This window comes from Neofelis nebulosa, chromosome 1 (assembly GCF_028018385.1).
Source record: "Neofelis nebulosa isolate mNeoNeb1 chromosome 1, mNeoNeb1.pri, whole genome shotgun sequence".
NCBI classification, from domain to species: domain Eukaryota; kingdom Metazoa; phylum Chordata; class Mammalia; order Carnivora; family Felidae; genus Neofelis; species Neofelis nebulosa.
The window spans coordinates 103,776,895-103,797,999 of NC_080782.1; the positions used below are offsets into that span (position 1 = coordinate 103,776,895).

Sequence of the window (21,105 nt, forward strand, 5' to 3'; positions counted from 1 at the left end):
TTACTAAATAAGGACAAATACAAATAATGTTGGTGAATGGCTTATTCAGTCAATACTATCTGAGTAATAAAGCACCTTTCCTCCTAGCAAAAATAGTTTAGCTTCTGGGTGCTGTATGGAAGTGCTGAATCACCATACACCTGAAACTACACTGTATGTCAAATAACGGGAATTTAAACAAAAACTTGAAAGAAAACAGTTGAGGTCATTCATTACCTCATGTCACTCCTTTCTTCTGTATTCACGGACTTGATCAATATGGGCGCTGGCAGTAAAGGGTTTGGCATTAACTGGGCAGTGGTATCAGTATATTCTTCTATGGCATTGGTTGGGATTTCCACCAGAGTTAAAATGAATGCTTGTTCATCTTCACCACCTTGATGTACGTTAGCAACTAGATTCACTATCAAATTTAAAAGTTAGTAATGAAAAGCTGAACCATGAAACAACGGAAAATCATTAATTTATTACATTTCTAAAGTCTCAAGACAACTTATACACAAGAATAAAAAGTAAATTACAGCCACAAAAATAAAAAGGAATTTCATAAAGGATAAAGATGGTTCACTATAGAGGAGATGTATAATTCTGAATAAAAAAAACTTACACCTAAAATACCTCAAGTGTTTGGGACACATGGATGGCTCAGTTAAGCATCTGACTTCAGCTCTGGACATGATCTCACAGTTCGTGAGTTCAAGCCCCACATCAGACTAGCTACTGTCAGCACACAGCCCACTTCGGATCCTCTGTGTTCCTCTCTCTCTGCCCCTCCCCCAATCATGCTCTCTCTCTCTCAAAAATAAATAAACCATTAAAAAAATACTTCATAATTTAAGGCCATTGCAGACTTAAAAACTGTTTTAGTTTTTTTCATAATCAAATGGGATATGGAAGTAAAAGCCATACTATTCAGTTTGATGATGCTTTATCAAAGCAGATTATCATACCTGTTAAATCTTGAGAACTGATTACATTCTCCTGTTGAACTTCTGGCATACTACTTGGTGTACACTAAAAAAAATTTAATTAAAATTCAAGAATGAGATCAACCAAATTTTAGTTTTAAAAAGTTTTCCAGACAATTGGATACAGGAAGAGTGACTGCTTCAAAATTCAACAACTATTTAACCATATATAATTTTCCAAATGTTTTGAAACCAGTAGTACCAGTAACTTTTGATTCCTTTAAATAAACATACATATACACAAAGAAATTCCCAGTAAATTGTTAAATATGAGAATTTCATCAAATTATTTTTGAAGCAACAGGAAAGAGAGATTCAAACCCTTCAACCTTCTCTCTTTCCCCATTATAATAGCAGCCATTGTGCTATTAGATGACATCTGAATGGAAGCAAAATGTTTCCTTGCCTCCAACACAGCTCCTTCCAATCTGTTTTCCACAAAACTGCCAACAACGTAATCTCTAAAATACAATTCTTACTATAATTCTCTACTGCTTAAAATCTTAAAACTTAAACGTTTTGTAACCAACAATGTCAATAATTGATTCAGGTAAGCATCAATTGATACTAAAACTACTAGGTAGAAGTCTGTTGGGTGTCATATGAAAAATTACTAACACCATGTGGAAAAGATGCTGTTATATGGAGAAATCTAGCAGGCACCATTCTAGCCAAGTAATTAGTCAACATCATCAATAATGAGACAAATTGACATTACATGTCTAATAAAGGTATACAAAAGGAAGAACACGTTACCTAGGTAATAATCATGCCAAAAAATATTTAACCTGAATCTAATAATAGGGAACAACAACAAAAACCCCAATTGTGAATTAGCCTGGTATGTCAAATTCACAAAAGAGGAAAAAGGGCAGGAGGGCTATCTAGATTAAAAGAGAATAAGGAGGGGTGCCTGGGTGGCTCAGTCAGTTAAGCATCTGACTCTTGATTTCAGCTCAAGTGATGATCTCACGGTTATGAGATCCAGTCCCACATCAGGCTCTGCGCTGACAGCATGGAGCCTGCTTGGGATTCTTTTTCTTCCTCTCCCCTGTCCCTCCTGCACATGTGCACACAGGTGCACATGCTCTCTCTCTCAAAAAAAAAAAAAAAAGGGGATAAGGAGAGGGGTGCCTGGGAGGCTTAGTCAGTTAAGCGTCCTCCAACTCTCGATTTCAGCTCAGATCATGATCTCAATAGTTCATGGGATCGAACCCCATGTTTGGCTCTGTCTGCACTGACATCAAGGAGCCTACTTGGAATTCTCTGTCTTCGTCTCTCTCTGCCCCTCCCCTGCTCTATCAAAATAAATAAACACTGAAAGACAGTGAGAGAATAAGGAGAATCACAACTAAATGCAATGTGAGAGCGTTGACTGGAACTATGTATTACATATTGTTATTAAATCAATATCAGATAGTATGGTAATATTGAGTATGACAAGAGTATCATTTCTCTATAAGAAACATCCCCGTTCATATCAGATATTAGCTGAAGTATTTATGGGTGAAGTCTCACATCTGCAACTTTCAAATGGTTCAGTTTTTTAAAAGTGTATCTATAGAGATGGAGAGCAAGACAGAGAAAAAGCAAATGAAGCAAAATGTTTATAACTAATGAATCTAAGTAAAGATTCTATGTAAGAATTCTATGTAAGATCTTTGAAACTTTTCAACAAGCTTGAAATTATTTCAAAATATGAAGTAAAAACAAACATGTTGGGGGGGAGGTAGGGAAAATCCCTTAACTTTGGATATAATCCAAACTCCTTAACAAGCCATAAAAATTTTTTTATGATCTGTTCCCAGGCTGCCAACCTCACTCTACTTCTTCATTTATATTCCACTCATAACTAATTATAGTCCCTGAATATGACATGCTGTTTCACACCTGTTCTTTACACTTGTTCCTCTCCCTTTAACTGGCTAATTCATACCCGTTCTTCTAGATCCAGGATTTTTTTTTTTTCTTTTTAAGTTTATTTATTTATTTTGAGACCAGGGGCCAGGGGGAGGGAGTGGGAGATAATCCCAAGCAGGCTCGGCACTATCAGCATGGAGCAGAATATGGGGCTTGAACTCACAAACCACAAGATCATGACCTGAGCTGAAATCAAGAGTCAGACACTTACCAACTGAGCCACCCACGTGGATTCTTTCAGTCCCAGCTACACATTAGAATAACTTAAGAACCTTTAACAGCAACAAAAAAACAAAATCCTGCAAATGCCTACACCTTATTTCCAGATACTGATTTTACTGGATTGGATTGAGGACCACTCCTTTAAGAGTCTTGTGCAACTTGCTTTCATAGCACCCATCAGAGCCTAAGCATTCACTCATATGAGTCCCATAACTTTGTCTGTCCAATACCTCACACAGCAATGAACATATAATAATATCTCAAGGAAACACCTGCAATGTATTTCTCAGACTCAGAGGCCAGCAAGCAAGAGATAAATAGTCTGTATACAAAACACTTCCTTTTTCCAAATTTTTATGGCAAAGCTATGTATTGGCTATTTTATCTATGCTCCAAAGACTAAAAATACACTTAATAAAAAATTATATCACAATACATTCTTGCAAAGACAAAACTATAGGGAAAGAAAACAGATCAGTGATTACCAAGTAGTGGGGGTGGTAAAAGGGGGTGACTAAAAAAGGGCCCTGGGAAATGTGGGGAATGATGGAACCGTTCATGTGTTTACACAACTATATATGTTTGCCAAAACTTGCAGAAGTGCACATAAAAGGGTGAAGGTTATTCTATGTAAATTACACCTTAATTTTTTTTTAAGTGGGGAATACACACCCAGCCCCCCCATGATATATTTTACATTCTTTTACCTCTGACACATTAAGTGTAAGCACAGTGTCTCCATTAGAGTCCTCTCTCTCGGGCTCTTTGATACAACTCTCACTGAGACCCATATCTGAACCAAGCGTATGGGGCTTTGTTTCAGAGCAAACAATTGGATCAACTGAGAATAACTGAACCTTTTGAGATTCCTCTTCTTGATCATCATTTCTGAAAGAGAAATTAGTATATATTAGAGATTCAGAGTATGTACTACAGTTTTGTATGTGAAACCAAGTGGACAACCACAGAGTAATGTTTAGAGCTAAATGAGTCAAAGACTATTTAATGGTGTCCAAATTTTTAAAATACATTTAATGCAACAGAACCCCCCCTTTTGCCAATCAAATTCCTAAAGCTATAGCTAATTACTGTAGCTGAAAGAGAATATAAACAAAATTCCGGAATCTCCTCCCTCTTACCTTTCAGTTAGGTTTGCTTCTTGAGAAATAGTCATCTCTTCAATACCATGTTCACATGCCAAGATGCTCTGCTCCTTATTCAGTGCTGTTGTAAGTGATTCAAATTTTTTATCTTGTAATTCCTCCATTGCTTCAGAACCATTTTTCTCAGTTTCTTAAACAAAAAACAAACTTAAGATACAGTCCACAACAGTACAGCTAAAACCTCCACATTAGAAATATGTTCTCTCCTCAAAGACAGATCAGTATATAGCAACTCTTCCAAATTTCTCTTAATCCAAAAATTAAGCTTATTCACATGGCAGACGAGTGATCCTGGCCAGTGAGATTTTTGAAACAGAGGATTAATGAATCCTACACTACACATTTTTCACTCGTGGTTGTCACAGCAATTTTATGTCCACCCTATGATGACAGCAATATAATCACAAACCCACATACAAAAGAAGTTTAGAGGTGGGTACATATGAGGTCTAGCTCCACCTTGGGGGAAATGTTGGGGAGGGAGCTGCTCCACAAAGAAGAATAAAATGATTTCTATATAAAAAAGTTACGTTCAAATCCCTATCAAAATACCAACAGCATTTTTCACAAAACTAGACCAAATAATACTAAAATTTCTATGGAATCACACGACTAAATAGTCAAAGCAATCTTGAGAAAGAAAGACAAAGGTGGAGGTATCATATTCCCACATTTCAAGATATACCACAAAGCTGTAATTATCAAAACGGTATGGTCTGGCCCACACACAAAAAAGTAGATGAATGGAAGAGAACAGAGAGTCTAGAAATAAATACACATTTATATGGTCCATTTATGACAAAGGCAGTATACAATGGGGAAAAGACAGTCTCTTCAATAAATGTTACTGAGAAAACTGGACAGCTGCATACAAGAGAATGAAACTGGACCACTTTCTACTATACACAAAAATAAACTCAGGATGCAGAGAAAAAGGAATCTTTGTGTACTAGTGGTGGGAATGTAAATTGATACAGGCATGATGGAAAACAGTATGGATATTGCTCTAAAAATTAAATTTAGAATTACCATATCATTCAATAAATTCCATTAGTAGGTATTCAAAGAAAATGAAAACACTAATTCAAAGGATATGTGTAGCAACTCTATGTTTACTGCAGCACTGTTTACAAAAGCCAAGATACCGAAGTAACCTAAGTGTCCATCAATACATGAACAGATAAGATGTGGCATGCACACACAACAGAATGTTACACAGCCATTAAAGGACGACACGGGGTGGGGGGGGGCGCCTGGGTGGCTCAGTCGGTTAAGCAGCCGACTTCGGCTCAGGTCATGATCTCACAGTCCCTGAGTTCGAGCCCCGCAACAGGCTCTGTGCTGACAGCTCAGAGCCTGGAGCCTGCTTCACATTCTGTGTCTCCCTCTCTCTCTGACCCGCCCCCCGTTCATGCTCTGTCTCTCTCTGTCTCAAAAATAAATAAACATCAAAAAAAATTTAAAAAAAAAAAAAAAAAAAGGACGACACCAGGCCATCTGTGACAACGTGGACAGATCTAGAGGGTATTATGCTAAATGAAATAAGTCAGACTGAGAGAGACAAACAACAAATGATTTCACTCATCTATGGAATCTTTAGAAAGCCAATGAATAAACAAAGAGCATAATCAGACCTATAAATACCAAGTAAAAATTGATGCCAGAGGGAAGTAGGTGGATGGGCAAAGTGGATGAAGGGGAGTGGGAGATACAGGCTTCCAATTATGGAATGAATAAATCATGGGAATAAAAGGCACAGCATAAGGAATATAATCAACGGTACTGTAATTGTACTGTATGGTGAGAGACGGTAGGTATGCTTCTGGAGAGCAGAACACGATGTACAAACTTGTTGAATCACTACGTACTATGACTGGAATTAATGTATGTGTGTCAACCACAGTCAAAAAATTTTTAGGGGCACCTGGTGGCTCAGTCAGTTAAGCATCCGACTTAGACTCAGGTCATGATCTCACAGTTCATGAGTTCAAGCCCCATGTCAGGCTTTGTGCTGACAGGACAGAACCTGCTTGAGATTCTGTCTCCTCTCTCTGCCCCTCCCCTGCTCACGTTCTTTCTCAAAAATAAACAAACATTTAAAAAAAATTTTTTTTAGGGCCCCCTGGGTGGCTCAGTCAGTTAACTGTCTGACTTCAGCTCAGGTCATGATCTCACAGTTCATGGGTTTGAGCCCCGCTTCAGGCTCTGTACTGACAGCTCAGGGCCTGGATCCTGCTTCGGATTCTGTGTCTGTTTCTCTCCCTCTCTCTGTCTCTCTCTGTCTCTCTCTCTGCTCCTCCCCCACTTGCACTCTCTCAAAAATAAACATTAAAAAAAAATTTAATAAATAAAACATTAAACATTTTTAAATAAAAATAAAATAAATAAATAAGTAAGGTAACCTCACCCTGCATACTGAAACAGCTTCTGGGTATTCCTGAACCCAGAGTAAGTAATGAATTAACTAACTGAACCATAGGCACTACTAGTTGAAAGGAAATACCAAAAACCAGAAACCCCAAACAGGGAAAAGATGTTGCTAACCATCCAGATCTTCTACCTACAGGATTTTATACAATCTAGACAGCTTACTGCATGCAGTTTTTCCTGCTCTCACTAGCACCTAAAGGGGTTGGGCCTTTGGTAGGGAGGGGAGGTGGAAAAAGAAGTGGCAGTAGGATTCAACATGTACATCACAAAGTAGTGAGGCCATTAAAAAAATAAAAGAGCCCTATGTGATCCTATAGACAGATTTTTTTCAATACACTAATCTTTAAAAAGAATGCTACCATATAAAGAACTCTTAATATTAAAAAGAGAAAAATCCCATGGGGCACCTGGGTGGCTTAGTTGGTTAAGCATCTGATTTCGGCTCAGGTCATGATCTCAGTTTGTGAGTTCGAGACCCATATCCGGCTCTCCGCTCTCAGAGCACAGCCTACTTCAGATCCTCTCTCTATGTGCTCCTCCCCTGCTCACATTCTCTCTCTCAAAAAATAAACATTAAAAAAAAAAAAAAAAGATTTTAAAAAGACAAATATCCCAATTTAAAAATGAGCACAGATCTGAATAGACATGTCTCTAAAAAAAAGATACATAAATAAGCACATGAAAAGATACTCAATATCATTGGTCATCAGGTAAACACAAATCAAAACTACAATGAGATACTACTTCACGATAACTAGAATATCTAATAACAAGGGTCTGAGAAAATAGAAACTGAAACCCTCACAGAATGTTGGTGAAAATACAAAATGTTGGGGTGTGTGGCTGGCTCAGTCAGTAGAGCATGTAAGTCTTGATCTTGGGGGTTACAAGTTCAAGCCCCATGTTGGGGGTAGAGATTACTTAAAAATAAAACAAAAAATCTAAAATAAGCAAAAAAATTAAAAAATGCTGCTACCACTTTTGAAACAGTCTGGCTGTTTCTCAAAAGGTTAAACATAGAACTACCATATTATCCAGCAATTCTACTTGTAGATGTAAATCCAAGTGAAATGAAAACATATGTCCACACAAAAACTTATACATGAATGTTCTTAGCAGTGTTACTTACAAGAGCCAAAAAATAGAAAATAACCCAAAAGCCCAACAACAGATAAATGAATAAACAAAATGTAATATAGCTATACAATGGAATACTTGACAAGAAAAAGAAATGAAGTATTTGACGTATACTACAACATAGAGGAACTGTGAAAACATGCTAAGTAAAAGACATCGACACAAAAGACCACTTATGTGATGCCACTCATACAAAACATCAAAAATAAGCAAATCTACAGAGACAGAAAAAGATTAGTGATTGCCTAGAACTTGGGGAAATGGGAGTGCCTGCTAACAGTGATGGTTACATAACTTGGTGAATATATGAAAACCACTGAATTGTACCCTTCAAAGGGTTTAACTGTATTACATAGAATTATCTCAGTAAAATTGTTTTTTTCCTAAGGGCTGAACACTATATATGATATAGTATGCTTATATTTTTATTCTTTCTGAAAGGAATATACATGTGTTTATATACATATATGTGTATACATATGTGGATGCACGTATGTACACACACACAGCCTCACATTTAGATGCTTGTGTGTATAATACACTCCTGGAAGTCTACAAACTTAATGGCAGTTTACCACTATAAGTGAGATTAGGGGACTGGGAACCAAGGAAGAAGTTTTTTAAATTTTGTACCTTATAGACACTGTCTTATTTTTTTTCCACATTCATGTATATCTGCCTTTAAAAATGTTTATTTGAATATTCCATGTGCACACATACAAAAAATGTCTGATCAAATACATACAGTTGACCCTTGAATAACATGGGGGGATTGGGGTATAAACCTCCCATGCAGTCAAAAATCCGCATATTGTGCTCGCTTCGGCAGCACATATACAAAAATCCGCATATTAACTACTGACTTCCAAAAAACCTAACTACTAATAGTCTACTGTTGACCAGATGCTTTATCAGTAACATAAATGGTCAATTAACATATTTTGTATATGTATTATATACCAAATTCTTACAATAAAACTAGAATAAAATATTAAGAAAATCCTAAGGAAGAGAAAATATCTTTATAGTACTATACTGTTTATCAAAAAACTCCATGTATAGTAGACCTATGCAATTCAAACCTGTGTTATTAAGGGTCATCTATAGAGCAAATGGTAATCGTTACTGAAGCCAGTTGATGGGTTTATTGGTATTTATTTTATAAGTCATTCTACTTTTTGAAACTTTTTAATAGTAAATTAAAATAATTTTAACAACCAAATACTCTACTTGAAATGTTAACGCAAATTCTCCTATAAAAGTAATTTTGTAGCTGTTTAAGGGAAACAAATTTACCTCTTTGACTTTCTACTACTTCTCCTTGGCTTGCAAACAAATTGGGAACTTCCTGATGAACGCCAAACCTGCTGGTCCTTAAAGTCTTAAGATTTGGCTTAGGCTTGGCAAATCTACTTCTCATTCTCAAATTACTGGTCACATCAGAGGTTGTATTCCTAGAAAAAGAAAGATGGGAAGAGAGAGAAATTCATCAACTGTGTCAGAATTAGCTCTCTCACCTTCTTCACTACTCTTATATAGTTATGTGCCACCTTCTCAGGTGCCACAATCTCTGTTAAGTGTTCATTTTTTAATGTTAAAGTTACTTTACTGAAAGTCTGGAGAAGGGAAGAGAATCTGGACCATGTCTGTAAAACAGAGACTACAGTTACATAAAACTATCTCATTAAAGCTTCAAAGATGCACATATTGCATTAACTTTAATATGCAAACCATTAAGGGTCCCTGGCTGGCTCAGTCAGTAGAGCATGCAGCTCTTGATCTCAGGTCCATGAGTTCAAGCCCCACATTGGGTGTGGAGCCTACTTAAAATACATAAATAAATAGAAATATTCAAACCATTAAAGTCAAACCAGCCAATCCTCACTTTAAAGGCTGAAAAATTAGCAGTGAAATTTACACTTACACAAGTATTACTCAAAAGCTATTATAAATTAATCGATAGTTGACTTAAATATATTTATTATAATAAATTTCTTTGTAATTTTTTAAAATGCTTATTTATTTTTGAGAGAGAGTGCAAGCAGGGGAGAGGCAGAGAGGGGAGACAGAGGATCCAAAGTGGGCTCTGTGCTGACAGCAGAGAGCCCGATGCAGGGCTTGAACTCACAAACCATGAGATCATGACCTGAGCTAAAGTCAGATGCTTAATCAACTAAGCCACCCCAGCACTCTTATTTTCTAGTAAAACTCAAGAGCTTAATAAAGCAAAATAGGGGCATCTGGGCTGGGTTGCTCAGTCAGTTAAGTATCCAACTCTTGATCTCAGCTCAGGTCTTGATCTCAGGGACATGAGTTCAAGCCTTCCACTGGGCTCCACACTGGGCATGAAGCCTACTTAAAAAAAAAAAAAAAAAAAGAAAAGAAAAGAAAAAAAAAAGGAAAAAAAATAAAGCAAATTAAACCTGGTCGATATAGCATTTTCCTTTACTTCCTCCACTAAACCAATTTCTTCTTTAGTACTTTGCTCTTCCAATACAATCTTGTTTTCTTCTAATGGTGAAGGAGATGTACTACTGACAGGTGAAGAAAGGTCCTGACATTCACGAACAATTTTGTGATTTACATTATCTGGGCTAAAAGGAACACAGCTTTTATCCTTTGAATGAACATCAAGAAGTACACATACTCCTATTACAGAAAAGAACAGAAAATTAAAATTGACCCAATACAAGTAGATATCCAAAGAAAGTAAATCCTTCAACATTAAACAACTATAGGCTTAATAATTCTCACACACTAAAATTTTTTTTGTGCTATTGTAAGTAAAAATGAATCTTTTTGCCTTCAGTAACTACATAGCCTCAAATAAGTTTCAAGATATTATCACCTTCATTTACAATTTTTAAAAACCTGTATTTTAGGTTCTAGAGATTTGTGACAGGCTCCAAAGCAATGCTCTATCACTGAGAAAGGAGCCATATAGGGGTGGCCGGCTGGCTCAGTCAGTAGAGCATGTGACTCTTGATCTCAGGGTCGTGATTTTGAGCCCCACGATGGGTGTACAGTTTACTTTAAAAAAAAAAAAAAAGAGAGAGAGAGAGAATGAGCCATGTAAGAAACACAGACCAGAGAATTCGTTGATAAATATATAGTTATAGGCCCTGAATAATATATAGTAAAAATGGCAACCCACTCATGTCCAGGCACAATAATTAACAGGAAAATAATTAATGTAACTATCCATTTAATGTACTTAAAATAGAAGGTGCTTAGAGAGTAAAGACCATAGCTTCTCCATTAAGGCCAGCCTAAAATATTAAAAATCTGGGTGGACATATATTTTGGCTCAGTTCAAACTAACGAAACAGTCCAAACTAAATTATGTCATTGACTGTTATTGTCCCTTGATACTGTATTCCACTGTCAAGTAATTGTGAAGACTATCCAAAGCAGGAGCTCCTTTGGCTAAAGAAACCTGTATAAAGTGATCAGTGATCTCAATTAACCAATGTTTATGATGAGAAAGGTGGAGGACTCACTGGATTATTCCAGAAATACAACCTTTTTTAATAAACCAAGTGTACTATCTTGAAATGGTGGCCACTACATCTAAATGGGCTGAGGTGGGTGCATCAATGCACACATATTACTTATTTCTGGAAAAACAACAAAGTTATACCAACTTCAAATGTAAAAGTACTGACTTATTCCTCAACTGTGGGTATAATTTCTTAGAAGTTGGATTTTAAAAGGTTTTTTTCAGTAGGCCTTATCTTTCATTCTTACCATCACTCTGTTCTGTACCAATCTCTGACTGCAACACTAGATCTCCCATTGTAAGTAAAGTTATAGCAGCTTCAGTACTTCCATCATTGGTACCTTGTGAGAAAATATAACAACATTACAACAGAAGGATGAATCTGGAAATTTACAATTGCTTGCTTAGAAAACATTTTTAATTCAGGTGTTTATCCTCTAGCAACAAGTTTCAATATCTTCCATACCACTAATTCCTTACTAGAGTAGTATTTTATTACTACAAAAAAAAGAAATCATGCATTATTAGCTTTTATTCATTGAAAATGCCTCCCTCCCATTAAATAACTTAAGTTACCTTCGAAGAAAGTAAACCTGTGCAGATCAGAGGAAATAATACTTCTTTATTAAACATTTAACTCTTAACTCACTTCATAAAGTAATTATTCCAAGAATCCAAGTTTCTCCTGGAGATAAAACATTCAACAGTGGAAACTTTTTGTTCAACTCCCAGCAAGGACTCATTTACTAACTAATACCAATACTAGGGATGCCTGGACAGCTCAGTCAGTTAAGCAGCTTCCAACTCTTGATTTGGGCTGAGGTCATGATCTCACAGTTCATAAGATCGAGTCCCATGTCAGGCTCTGTACTGACAGCGTGGAGTCTGCTTGGAATTCTCTCTCTCCCTCTTTCGCTGCCCCTTCCTCACTCACACTCTCAAAATAAATAAATCACCATTTAAAAAACAAAACAAAAAAAGATTCTCTCTTCCTCTCTCTCTCTGTCCCTCACCCACTTACACATGCACACTCATATGCTCTCTCCCTCTAAAAAAAATTAAGTTAAAATTAAAAAAAAATTTTTAAATCACCCTGCTAGTGTTAACCAGGTAGTTTTGGCAGTTTCCTTATTAACAGTTACCTGTTTCATCTTGGGTATGTTCACCTGTGGTCATTTCCTAGAAGAGGAAAAGATAAGCAAAGCCTTATGTATTTTCCCAAATATATGTTCTACGTCTCAAAAAGCACTATGCTTTTACAGTTCTATGCTTCTGATTACAAAGTAGAGGAAACTGTGGTTTCCCTTTATAATTATTCAGAATATTTCATCATCAGAAATAATTTAAAAGCCAAATTCTTTTGTCTCTTGCTACTTATTTTACTCTTTCTTTTTAACTTTAATCATATTCCATCTACCATGTGCATTTACTAGGCTTACTTCACTTCTTCACTTTCATAATCTTTCAACTTCAGTCATATTTGTCACTGATTTTAATCCAATGGAAACCAAAGTCTGACGAATATCACCAATTTTTTTTAACTAGGTGGCTTAAAACTTAAATGAATTTTAATAAATTAAAAAGTTACAAGATCTGGGCACCTGAGTGGCTCAGTTAAGCATCTGACTCTTGATTTCAGCTCAGGTCATGTTTTCACACTTCGTGAGTTCAAGCCCCTTGTTGGGCTCCACACTGTCATGTGGAGCTTCCTTGTGATTCTGTCTCCATTTCTCTCTGCCTCTCCCCCACTTTCTCTTTCCCTTTCAAAATAAATAAACTTAAAAAAAAAAAAAAAAAGGTTACAAGATCTATGTCCAGCATGACATCATAAGGCTCTGCTGACCCTCTCCCCAGTGAAACTGGTAAAATTTAATAAAACCAAACATTTAAAGCCTCTGGAAATGGTCATAAAGGCAACAGAAACCTCTTTTTGAGCAACTGATGAAAATAAGGTAACAAACTAAGAGCCTGTGGTATCTCAACTAAGACTCTCTCCCCGCTCCTTCTTCCCAGCTCAATGAACCAGAGACTCCACCTCACACATTTGCAGCCAAAAAAGGCCCCTTTCTCCTTGCAAGTCCCAGCACAAGAACTTTCTTTCTAAGAGGATCAGGACTTTAGCTTCTGACCCAAGAATCTGGGGTCAGATTCATAGTAGAAAACAGAAGAATTATCTATTATGAATTTGCACATAAAAATCCTCAATAAAATACCAGCAAGCCAAATCCAGCGACATAAAATTGCATGCCATGACCAAGTAGGATGCAATTTTTGATTTGACATCCTGTTATAATGAATGTAATACAACATATCAGTACAAAAAAAAAAGCAAAAATCACATGATCATCTCCAAAGATGCATAAAAAGCATATGACAACTGCCAACATCCTTTCCTAAGAATCCTCTCACACAAACCAAGGATAGACTGAAACTTCTTCAATTTGATAAAAAAAAAAACCTATGAAAAATCCAGAGCTAACATCAAACTTGATGGTGAAAGACTGGATGCTTTCCCTTAAGACCAGGAATGAGACAAAAGTATGCGTTCTTGCCACTTCTTTGTTCAATATGTATTGGAGGTTCTAGCAAGGGAAACTAGGCAAGCAATAGAAATAAAAAATATCCAGATGGAAAAGTGTTAAGTCAAATTCTGTTTCTGAGAAAGATATGTTGAAGTCCTAAGCTGAGTACCATGAATGTAACTTTATTTGGAAACAGGGCTTTTTCAGATGTTATCAGGCTAACATGAAGTCATATTGCATTAGGGCTGACCCTATCCAATACAACAGGTGTCTTTAGAAGAAAAGTCAGGACACACACACAGAAAGAACACGATGTGGCAATGGAGGCAGAAGTTGGAAATGTGCTGCCATAAAGCCAAGCAATGACAAGGATCTCTGGCAATTGTCAGAGAGTAGGAGAAAGGCCTGAATAGTTTTTCCCTCAGAGTCTTCAGAAGGGGGATGGTGATTTTGGAATTCTAGCCTCCAAAACTGAGAAAATAACTTTCTGTAGTTTTGAACCACCTAGTTGATAGCATTTTGTTATAGAAGCACTGAGAAACTAATACAGAATGGCAGAAGTAGAACTATCTCTATTCACATGTCATGATCTTGTAAATAGAAAATCCTAAGGAATCCACTAAAAATCTATTAGAACTAATTAGTTCAGCAAAGTTGCAAAATACAAGACCAACATACAAAAATCAATTGTATTTCTATATACACACTTGCAATGAAAAACCTGAAAGTGAAATTGAGAAGACCAATCCATTCACAAGAGCCTCAGATACAACATACTTGAAAATAAATTTAACAAAGGAAGTGCAAAGTTTATACCCTGCACACTACAAAATGCTATTGAAAGAAATCAAAGAAGATCTAAGTAAATGGGCAAATATCCATGTTCATGAATTAGAAAACTGTTAATATGGGACTAGCCCCCCCAAAGTGATCCCCAGATTCAATGCAATCCCAATCACAATCTTAGATTATGTCGAGTAGAAAATAACAAGATGATTTTAAAATTCATATGGAATTACAAGAGACCCACAATAGCTAAAACAATCCTAAAAAAAGAATAAAGTAGGATGGCTTATACTTCCTAATTCCAAAACTTACCACAAAGCAACAGTAATCAATCGAGCATCACTGGTACAAGAAGAGACAGGAAATGGAATAGAACCGAGAATCCAGAAAAAAAATCCATACATCTACAGCCAATTGATTTTTGACAAGAATGCAAGAGAATTCAATAAAGAATGGTCTTTTCAAAGAAATAGTGTGACAACTGTATTGTCATGTGCAAAGAATGAAGAACTCTAACCGCATACCATATAAAAAATTAACTCAAAATGGATTAAAGCCTTAAATGTAAAACTACAGTAAAATCTGTAAACCTATTAGAAGAAAAAGTGGAGTAAATCTTCAAGATCTTGGCTTTCACAAAGATATCTTAAATATTACAACAAAAGCCTGAGCAACAAAAGAAAAAAGACATAAAACGAACTTTATCACATTTAAAAACGTTTGCAGGGCGCCTGGGTGGCTCAGTCGGTTAAGCATCCGACTTCGGCTCAGGTCACGATCTCACGGTCCGTGAGTTCGAGCCCCGCGTCGGGCTCTGGGCTGATGGCTCAGAGCCTGGAGCCTGCTTCCAATTCTGTGTCTCCCTCTCTCTCTGCCCCTCCCCCGTTCATGCTCTGTCTCTCTCTGTCTCAAAAATAAAATAAACATTAAAAAAAAAAAATTAAAAAAAAAAAAACAAAAAAACGTTTGCACTTAAAGGGAACCATCAAGAAAATGAAAAGAGGGGCATCTGGGTGGCTCAGTCAGTTGAGCATCTGACCCTGGATTTTGGCTCAGGTCACGATCCTAGGGCTGTGGGATCGAACACTGCACTGTGCTCCACACTGAGGATGGAGCCTGCTTGGAATTCTCTCTCTCTCCCTCTGCCCCTCTCCACTATTCATGCTCTAATTAAAAAAAAATTGAAAAGATAACTCACGGAACAGGAGAAAATATTTGGAAATCGTATATCTGATAAGGAACTTGTATCCTTACTATTTAAAAATTTCTTACAACTCAACAAAAAGACACACAGACCAGTAATTTAAAAAATGTGAAAAGGTGGGGGCACTTGGGTGGCTTAGTTGGTTAAGTGTCCGACTCCTGATTTCAGCTCAGGTCATGATCTCAAGGTTTGTGAGACTGAGCCCAGCATCAGGCTCTGCACTAACATTGTGGAGCCTGCTTGGGATTCACTCTCTGCCTCTCTGTCTGTCCCTCCCCTGCTAGCACATTCTCTCTCTCAAAATAAATAAACTGTAAAAAAAATTTTAATAAATAATTCCCAGACTTGATTTGCAAAAACAAGGAAGAGTATCAAACAAAAAGGAACTAAATATATTTTAAATAATTTATAATGAATGCAGATTTAATGCAACAGAACTTTAACTTAAGTTTATGAGGATATTAAGAGTGACTCACACAAACATACACAAATCAATGCTTTCTGAGTGAAATATAAAATCTTTGGATTATTTACCAGTTTCTACTATTCATACTTATAGCTCCCTGAATGACAGAAATTAGTAAGAATGGCTTATAAACTTAAAACTTTCAAAATAAACTTCTATTTTTTTTTTAACGTAAACAGAGTTAAAGACAAAACATATTAGAATGGATGCTTACCATAGATAATGCCTTCAAATTTTCTTCTTGTTTCATTTGCTGAGTAGTCACATCTGTGCTGGAGACTGGATGCTCAACAACAGCTATACATCCTACATCAGGTGCATTCACAGTTATTTCAAGCTATCAAAATGAAATTTCATTATTTCATTTTGGCATACTATATTCAGCAAAACAAACAACTAAAATAAAGTGTGTTAAATTGAAGAAATAATCCACGTTCATACACAATTAAAAAATACAGCAATTCTTAAAATGACAACATCAACTTGGCAAAAGTAAAACATTTAAGATTTTTTAGACGTCTGGGGCGCATGAGCAGCTCAGTCGGGTAAGCATCCGATGTATAATTTAGCATGTCATTCAGTGATTCCACTTCTAGGTATATCCCCCAAAAAATGGAGAACAGGGATTAGAAGACGTATTTGTACACCCATGTTCATAGTAGCATTCTTTGCAATAGCCAAAAGGTAGAAGTAACCCAACTGTCCACTGACAGATGAAAAGATAAAAGATATGTGGTATAGATATGTAATGAAATATCACTCAGCCTTAAAAAAAGAACATTCTGGAGGCCCCTGGGTGGCTTAGTCGGTTGAGCATCTGACTTCAGCTCAAGTAATAATCTCATGGCTTTTTGAATTCAAGCCCCACATCGGGCTCTGCGCTGACAGGGCAGAGCCTGCTTGGGATTCTCTGTCTCCCTCTCTCTCTGCCCCTCCCTTGCTTCTGCTCTCTCAAAAATTAAAAAAAAAAAAAAGAAAGAAAAAAGAAAAAAAATTGTTTTAACCTTTAAAAAAAAAAAAAGGCATTCTGATACATGTATACTATATCAATCTGAATGACCACTAAAAACTTTATACTACATGAAATAAGCCAGTCACAATGAAAACAGATACTGTTATGATTCCAGTTATGTGAAGTAGCTAGAGTCAAGTCACAGAGACAAAAGTAGAATGGTGCTTGCCATAAATGAGAGGAGAGGAGGTAAGGGGAATTATTGTTTAATGAGTACAGGTTTAGTTTCGCAAGACGAAAAAAGCTCTGTGGATGGATGGTGGTGATGGTGTAGCACAACAATATGAATACACTTAATGCCAATGAACTATATACACTTTAAAATGGCTAACATAAATTTTAGGGTATGTGTATTTTACAATTTTTTCATAATTTTATTTTTTTATTTTGAGAGAGAGCAGGAGTAAGTACAAGGCGGGGAGGAGCAAAGGGAGGGAGAAAGTGAATCTCAAGCAGGCTCCATGCCTAGCAAAGAGGCTGATGTGGGGCTCAATCTCACGACTGTGAGATCACGACATAAGCCAAAACCAAGAGTCTCACACCCAACCAATTAAGCCACTCAGGGGTCCTTTACCACATTTAAAAGAAAAAGAAAAGAAAAAAAGGTGTCCCTTCTACCTTCTCTACCAACCAGAGCTTAGCCTGAGCCTACCAGAGAGTTAAAACATCTGCCAAAATGAAAAGGAAAAATTAATCAGAAAGTAGATTTAGTAGCCTCCACATTCAAGTGAAATCAGATTTCTATCATTATTACACTGGCCACCTCATGGCAGGCCTAGATTATAGAGGTTCAGTAATACAGGAGCCTCCTTCTATTGATTCCTTCAAATATCTATGAGGGCTTAAACAAATTACATACGGCAGGGTTTATTTAGCAAATGAACTGTTCAAATCCTAATAATCACTAAGAAGAAATAATGATACACTAAAAGAAAAAAATAAGTAAGACAAAGTTCCAAGATTCAAAAAACAAAATACCTCTTCCATCGTTTCCTCAATTTGAGCAGTAACAGGTTCGGGAGATCTGAGACCAATGGGAACAAACACTGGAGCTTTGTTTACTTCTTCTGGAGCAAGATGGTAACTGTCTTCTTCATAATCAGGCTCAAAATCTTCAGCATCATCTTCATCTTCTTCCTGAGAAGCCCGAAGAGTCACCAGCGTGGACTTGGAAGCACGAGGTTCCTTCCTAGAGGTCTTACTTCGCATTCGTTTTGATCCACGGCCCCTAGTGACATTTGGTTTGATCTTTCGATGCATTCTCCTTCCACCATGATCCACCTCGTTCTCAGAAGCAGAAGAGATCGTTGTTCTTCGATCCAGAGCAATTTTAGAGTAACTTGATTCTTTCAATAGTTGTGGAGGGCTGGATGTATAATCAAAATAACAATAAAGTCATTACATGCACAAGGATAAAGATAATTTTAATGGAAACCAAATTTTAGAATGAAATCCCAGTTCAAGGCATTAAAATGAAAACTCCCACAACCCATTACGTCAAAAACTTATGCCGTGAAATAAAGAAATTTACTATTACTACTAGTTCCTTATTCAGTTTGTTCTTCGTTTATCTACCTACACATTTTTCATGGTAAGTTTTTAATTCTGGACCATTTTTTCCTTGCTATTTAAGTGATAATTTCTAGAAATTATTAGAAAAAAATGAGAAAAAGAAAATGGTCCAATAAAACAGAATATAGGATCAAAAAGTGATACTGGTATACAGTACTGGGTAAACAGACTAGGTAAAAAGAAAAAAGAAAAGGCAGAAAACCCATGGAACGATGTTGTTTTTTAGATCTTAAGTTCCTTTCCACTTTCCCTGTAAACTGTAGAACATGAGTACCCTTCACTTTAGTTTGTGACCCCATTCAAACCAGCACCTTAATTATTTAAGTAATACACACTATTCTTTTATCAGACTTCTGCTCATGTCTTAATATACTTAACATTCAGAAATTTTAAACATAGGAAAGAAAAGTCTTCCTAAGAACATCAAAAAAAGATAAACTTTAATAAATAAAAATCATAGGTAGGGACACCTGGGTGGCTCAGTCGGGTGAGCATTCAACTCTTGATTTTGGCTGTGGTCATGGGATAGAGGCCCACATCAGGATCTGTGCTGAGTGTGGAGCCTGCTTAAGATTCTCTCTATATCCTTCTGCCCCTATACCTTGCTTATGTGTGTGCACTCTCTCTCTTATTTTAAAAGTTTAAAAAAAAACTTGAGTGGTTAAGAAACAGATCTGTCAATAAAAAATTATCTACACTTCTGTTAACAAGCCATCTTTTTTCACTCTACCATTAAGGTAGGACAGCCATAAAGAGTAAGTTAGTTTTATTTCCTATTCTGAAGATACACGTTAAATAAAACTTTACCTTGTTAGTTTACTGACACACTGCTCTTCAACAACTGAAGACATAGAATTATCCACTATAGTTTTTTCTCCAACACTTCCTGATGGTCCAACTTCTGAATGGGCATCTTTTTTGGCCAAAATAGCCTCTTTGGAATCTATACAGTCTTTTCTTGCTGAAACCTCCAATGATGTCAGAAACTCAGCCTTTTCCTTAAATTTAAGAACAGCTAATGTTACCATGCAAACAATCTCTATCGTAATTTGGTTTGGGGGTTGGACCTAAAGCTCTAAGCTTACACACACACACACACACACACACACACACACACACACACGATGGCTAGCTTCTAAATTTTTTAATATTGGAAAGTAGCTCAATTTTTATAAAATTGGTTACAGTACAAAAGACAAAACTGTATTTTTTTTATAAATTCTCTCCGTCACGATCTTGACAAAACAGAGCGAATGATAAAAAGTATTTTTTTCAAACTTACTTTTTGAAGGAGCTGGGTATCATCTCCTGGCTGCAGCAAATTATCTTCTGGCTTCCTTGCCTCACTCTGATCTGTTCTGTCTTTTTCTATACCTAGTTCCTCCTTCTTACCATGTGCTCTTCCCAAATTTGGCTTAGCCTTTTGGAATTGCCTTCTTGTCAACTGTGCTGGACTAGGAACATACCTTTTAGGTTCAGGTCTAGAACGAAGTACAAATCATGTTGAAAAACCAAAATCACAATTCCTTGTTGATTTAACAGCTGCTATGTCAAACACTTTTGAACACAAGCCAATTCTATGTTCGAAGGACTATATATAAATTGGCTCTAAAACCAAGCACAAATGATGATATAAAGAACGTAAAAGCTTTTACAACTTGCAGTTTCTGTATAATCTGGAAAATACTTTTAAAATAACAATCTTTTCTTACTTTCATTCATTGATTCTGATGTGTAGTGTCATGGTACTTTAAGTAATTTTCAAAGAAATAACCAAATACAAAAAAAAAAAAAAAAAAAAAAAAAAAAAAAAAAGCAAGCCAGTACTTGAACATGGACAAATGTACAATGGTTACAGCCTTGGTCCTTCTGGCCCAAGACCAGGCTTGAAAGCCAGAGTCCATTCTCCTATCAGAAACCTATCAGCTAATGGAAAAGGATTTACTAAGAGTCAGATTCATATGATCTCAATATAACGCATGTGTATCTGCCAAATCAGACAAAGACAAGGTTTTAACACTCAATAGAGTACGAATAGCTCCCAAGACAATCCCTAAACACCTATCCTAGGTTTTCCTGGAAAATATTTTAATTACTAGCAAGGATCTGAATTCTGAACTGGGAAGTTTAAAATTAACATAAACCTAGATATCATAAAGAAAATTAAGTATCAGGAGTTCTCTGAAAGATCTGTATTAAAGACT

The 21,105-nt window shown here is 36.4% G+C and overlaps 1 protein-coding gene across 8 annotated transcripts in view; it reads right to left on the bottom strand.

Moving 5' to 3' along the window:
• BDP1 (B double prime 1, subunit of RNA polymerase III transcription initiation factor IIIB) overlaps positions 1-21,105 on the bottom strand; it is a 99,080-nt gene that overhangs the window by 23,045 nt on the left and 54,930 nt on the right. For 5 of the 8 annotated variants that reach the window (XM_058730160.1, XM_058730139.1, XM_058730147.1 and 2 more), the window contains 12 exons: positions 20,184-20,382; positions 19,709-19,899; positions 18,308-18,695; positions 16,532-16,654; positions 12,482-12,518; positions 11,588-11,680; positions 10,264-10,489; positions 9,137-9,294; positions 4,250-4,403; positions 3,818-3,998; positions 951-1,014; positions 217-403 (listed from right to left, as the gene is read on the bottom strand). In XM_058730160.1, the coding sequence (XP_058586143.1) occupies positions 217-403; positions 951-1,014; positions 3,818-3,998; positions 4,250-4,403; positions 9,137-9,294; positions 10,264-10,489; positions 11,588-11,680; positions 12,482-12,518; positions 16,532-16,654; positions 18,308-18,695; positions 19,709-19,899; positions 20,184-20,382 (2,001 nt within the window). Of the gene's footprint in view, positions 1-216; positions 404-950; positions 1,015-3,817; positions 3,999-4,249; positions 4,404-9,136; positions 9,295-10,263; positions 10,490-11,587; positions 11,681-12,481; positions 12,519-16,531; positions 16,655-18,307; positions 18,696-19,708; positions 19,900-20,183; positions 20,383-21,105 lie in introns of those variants that run through there. The other 3 variants (XM_058730156.1, XM_058730186.1, XM_058730191.1) reach the window with 3 other exon arrangements.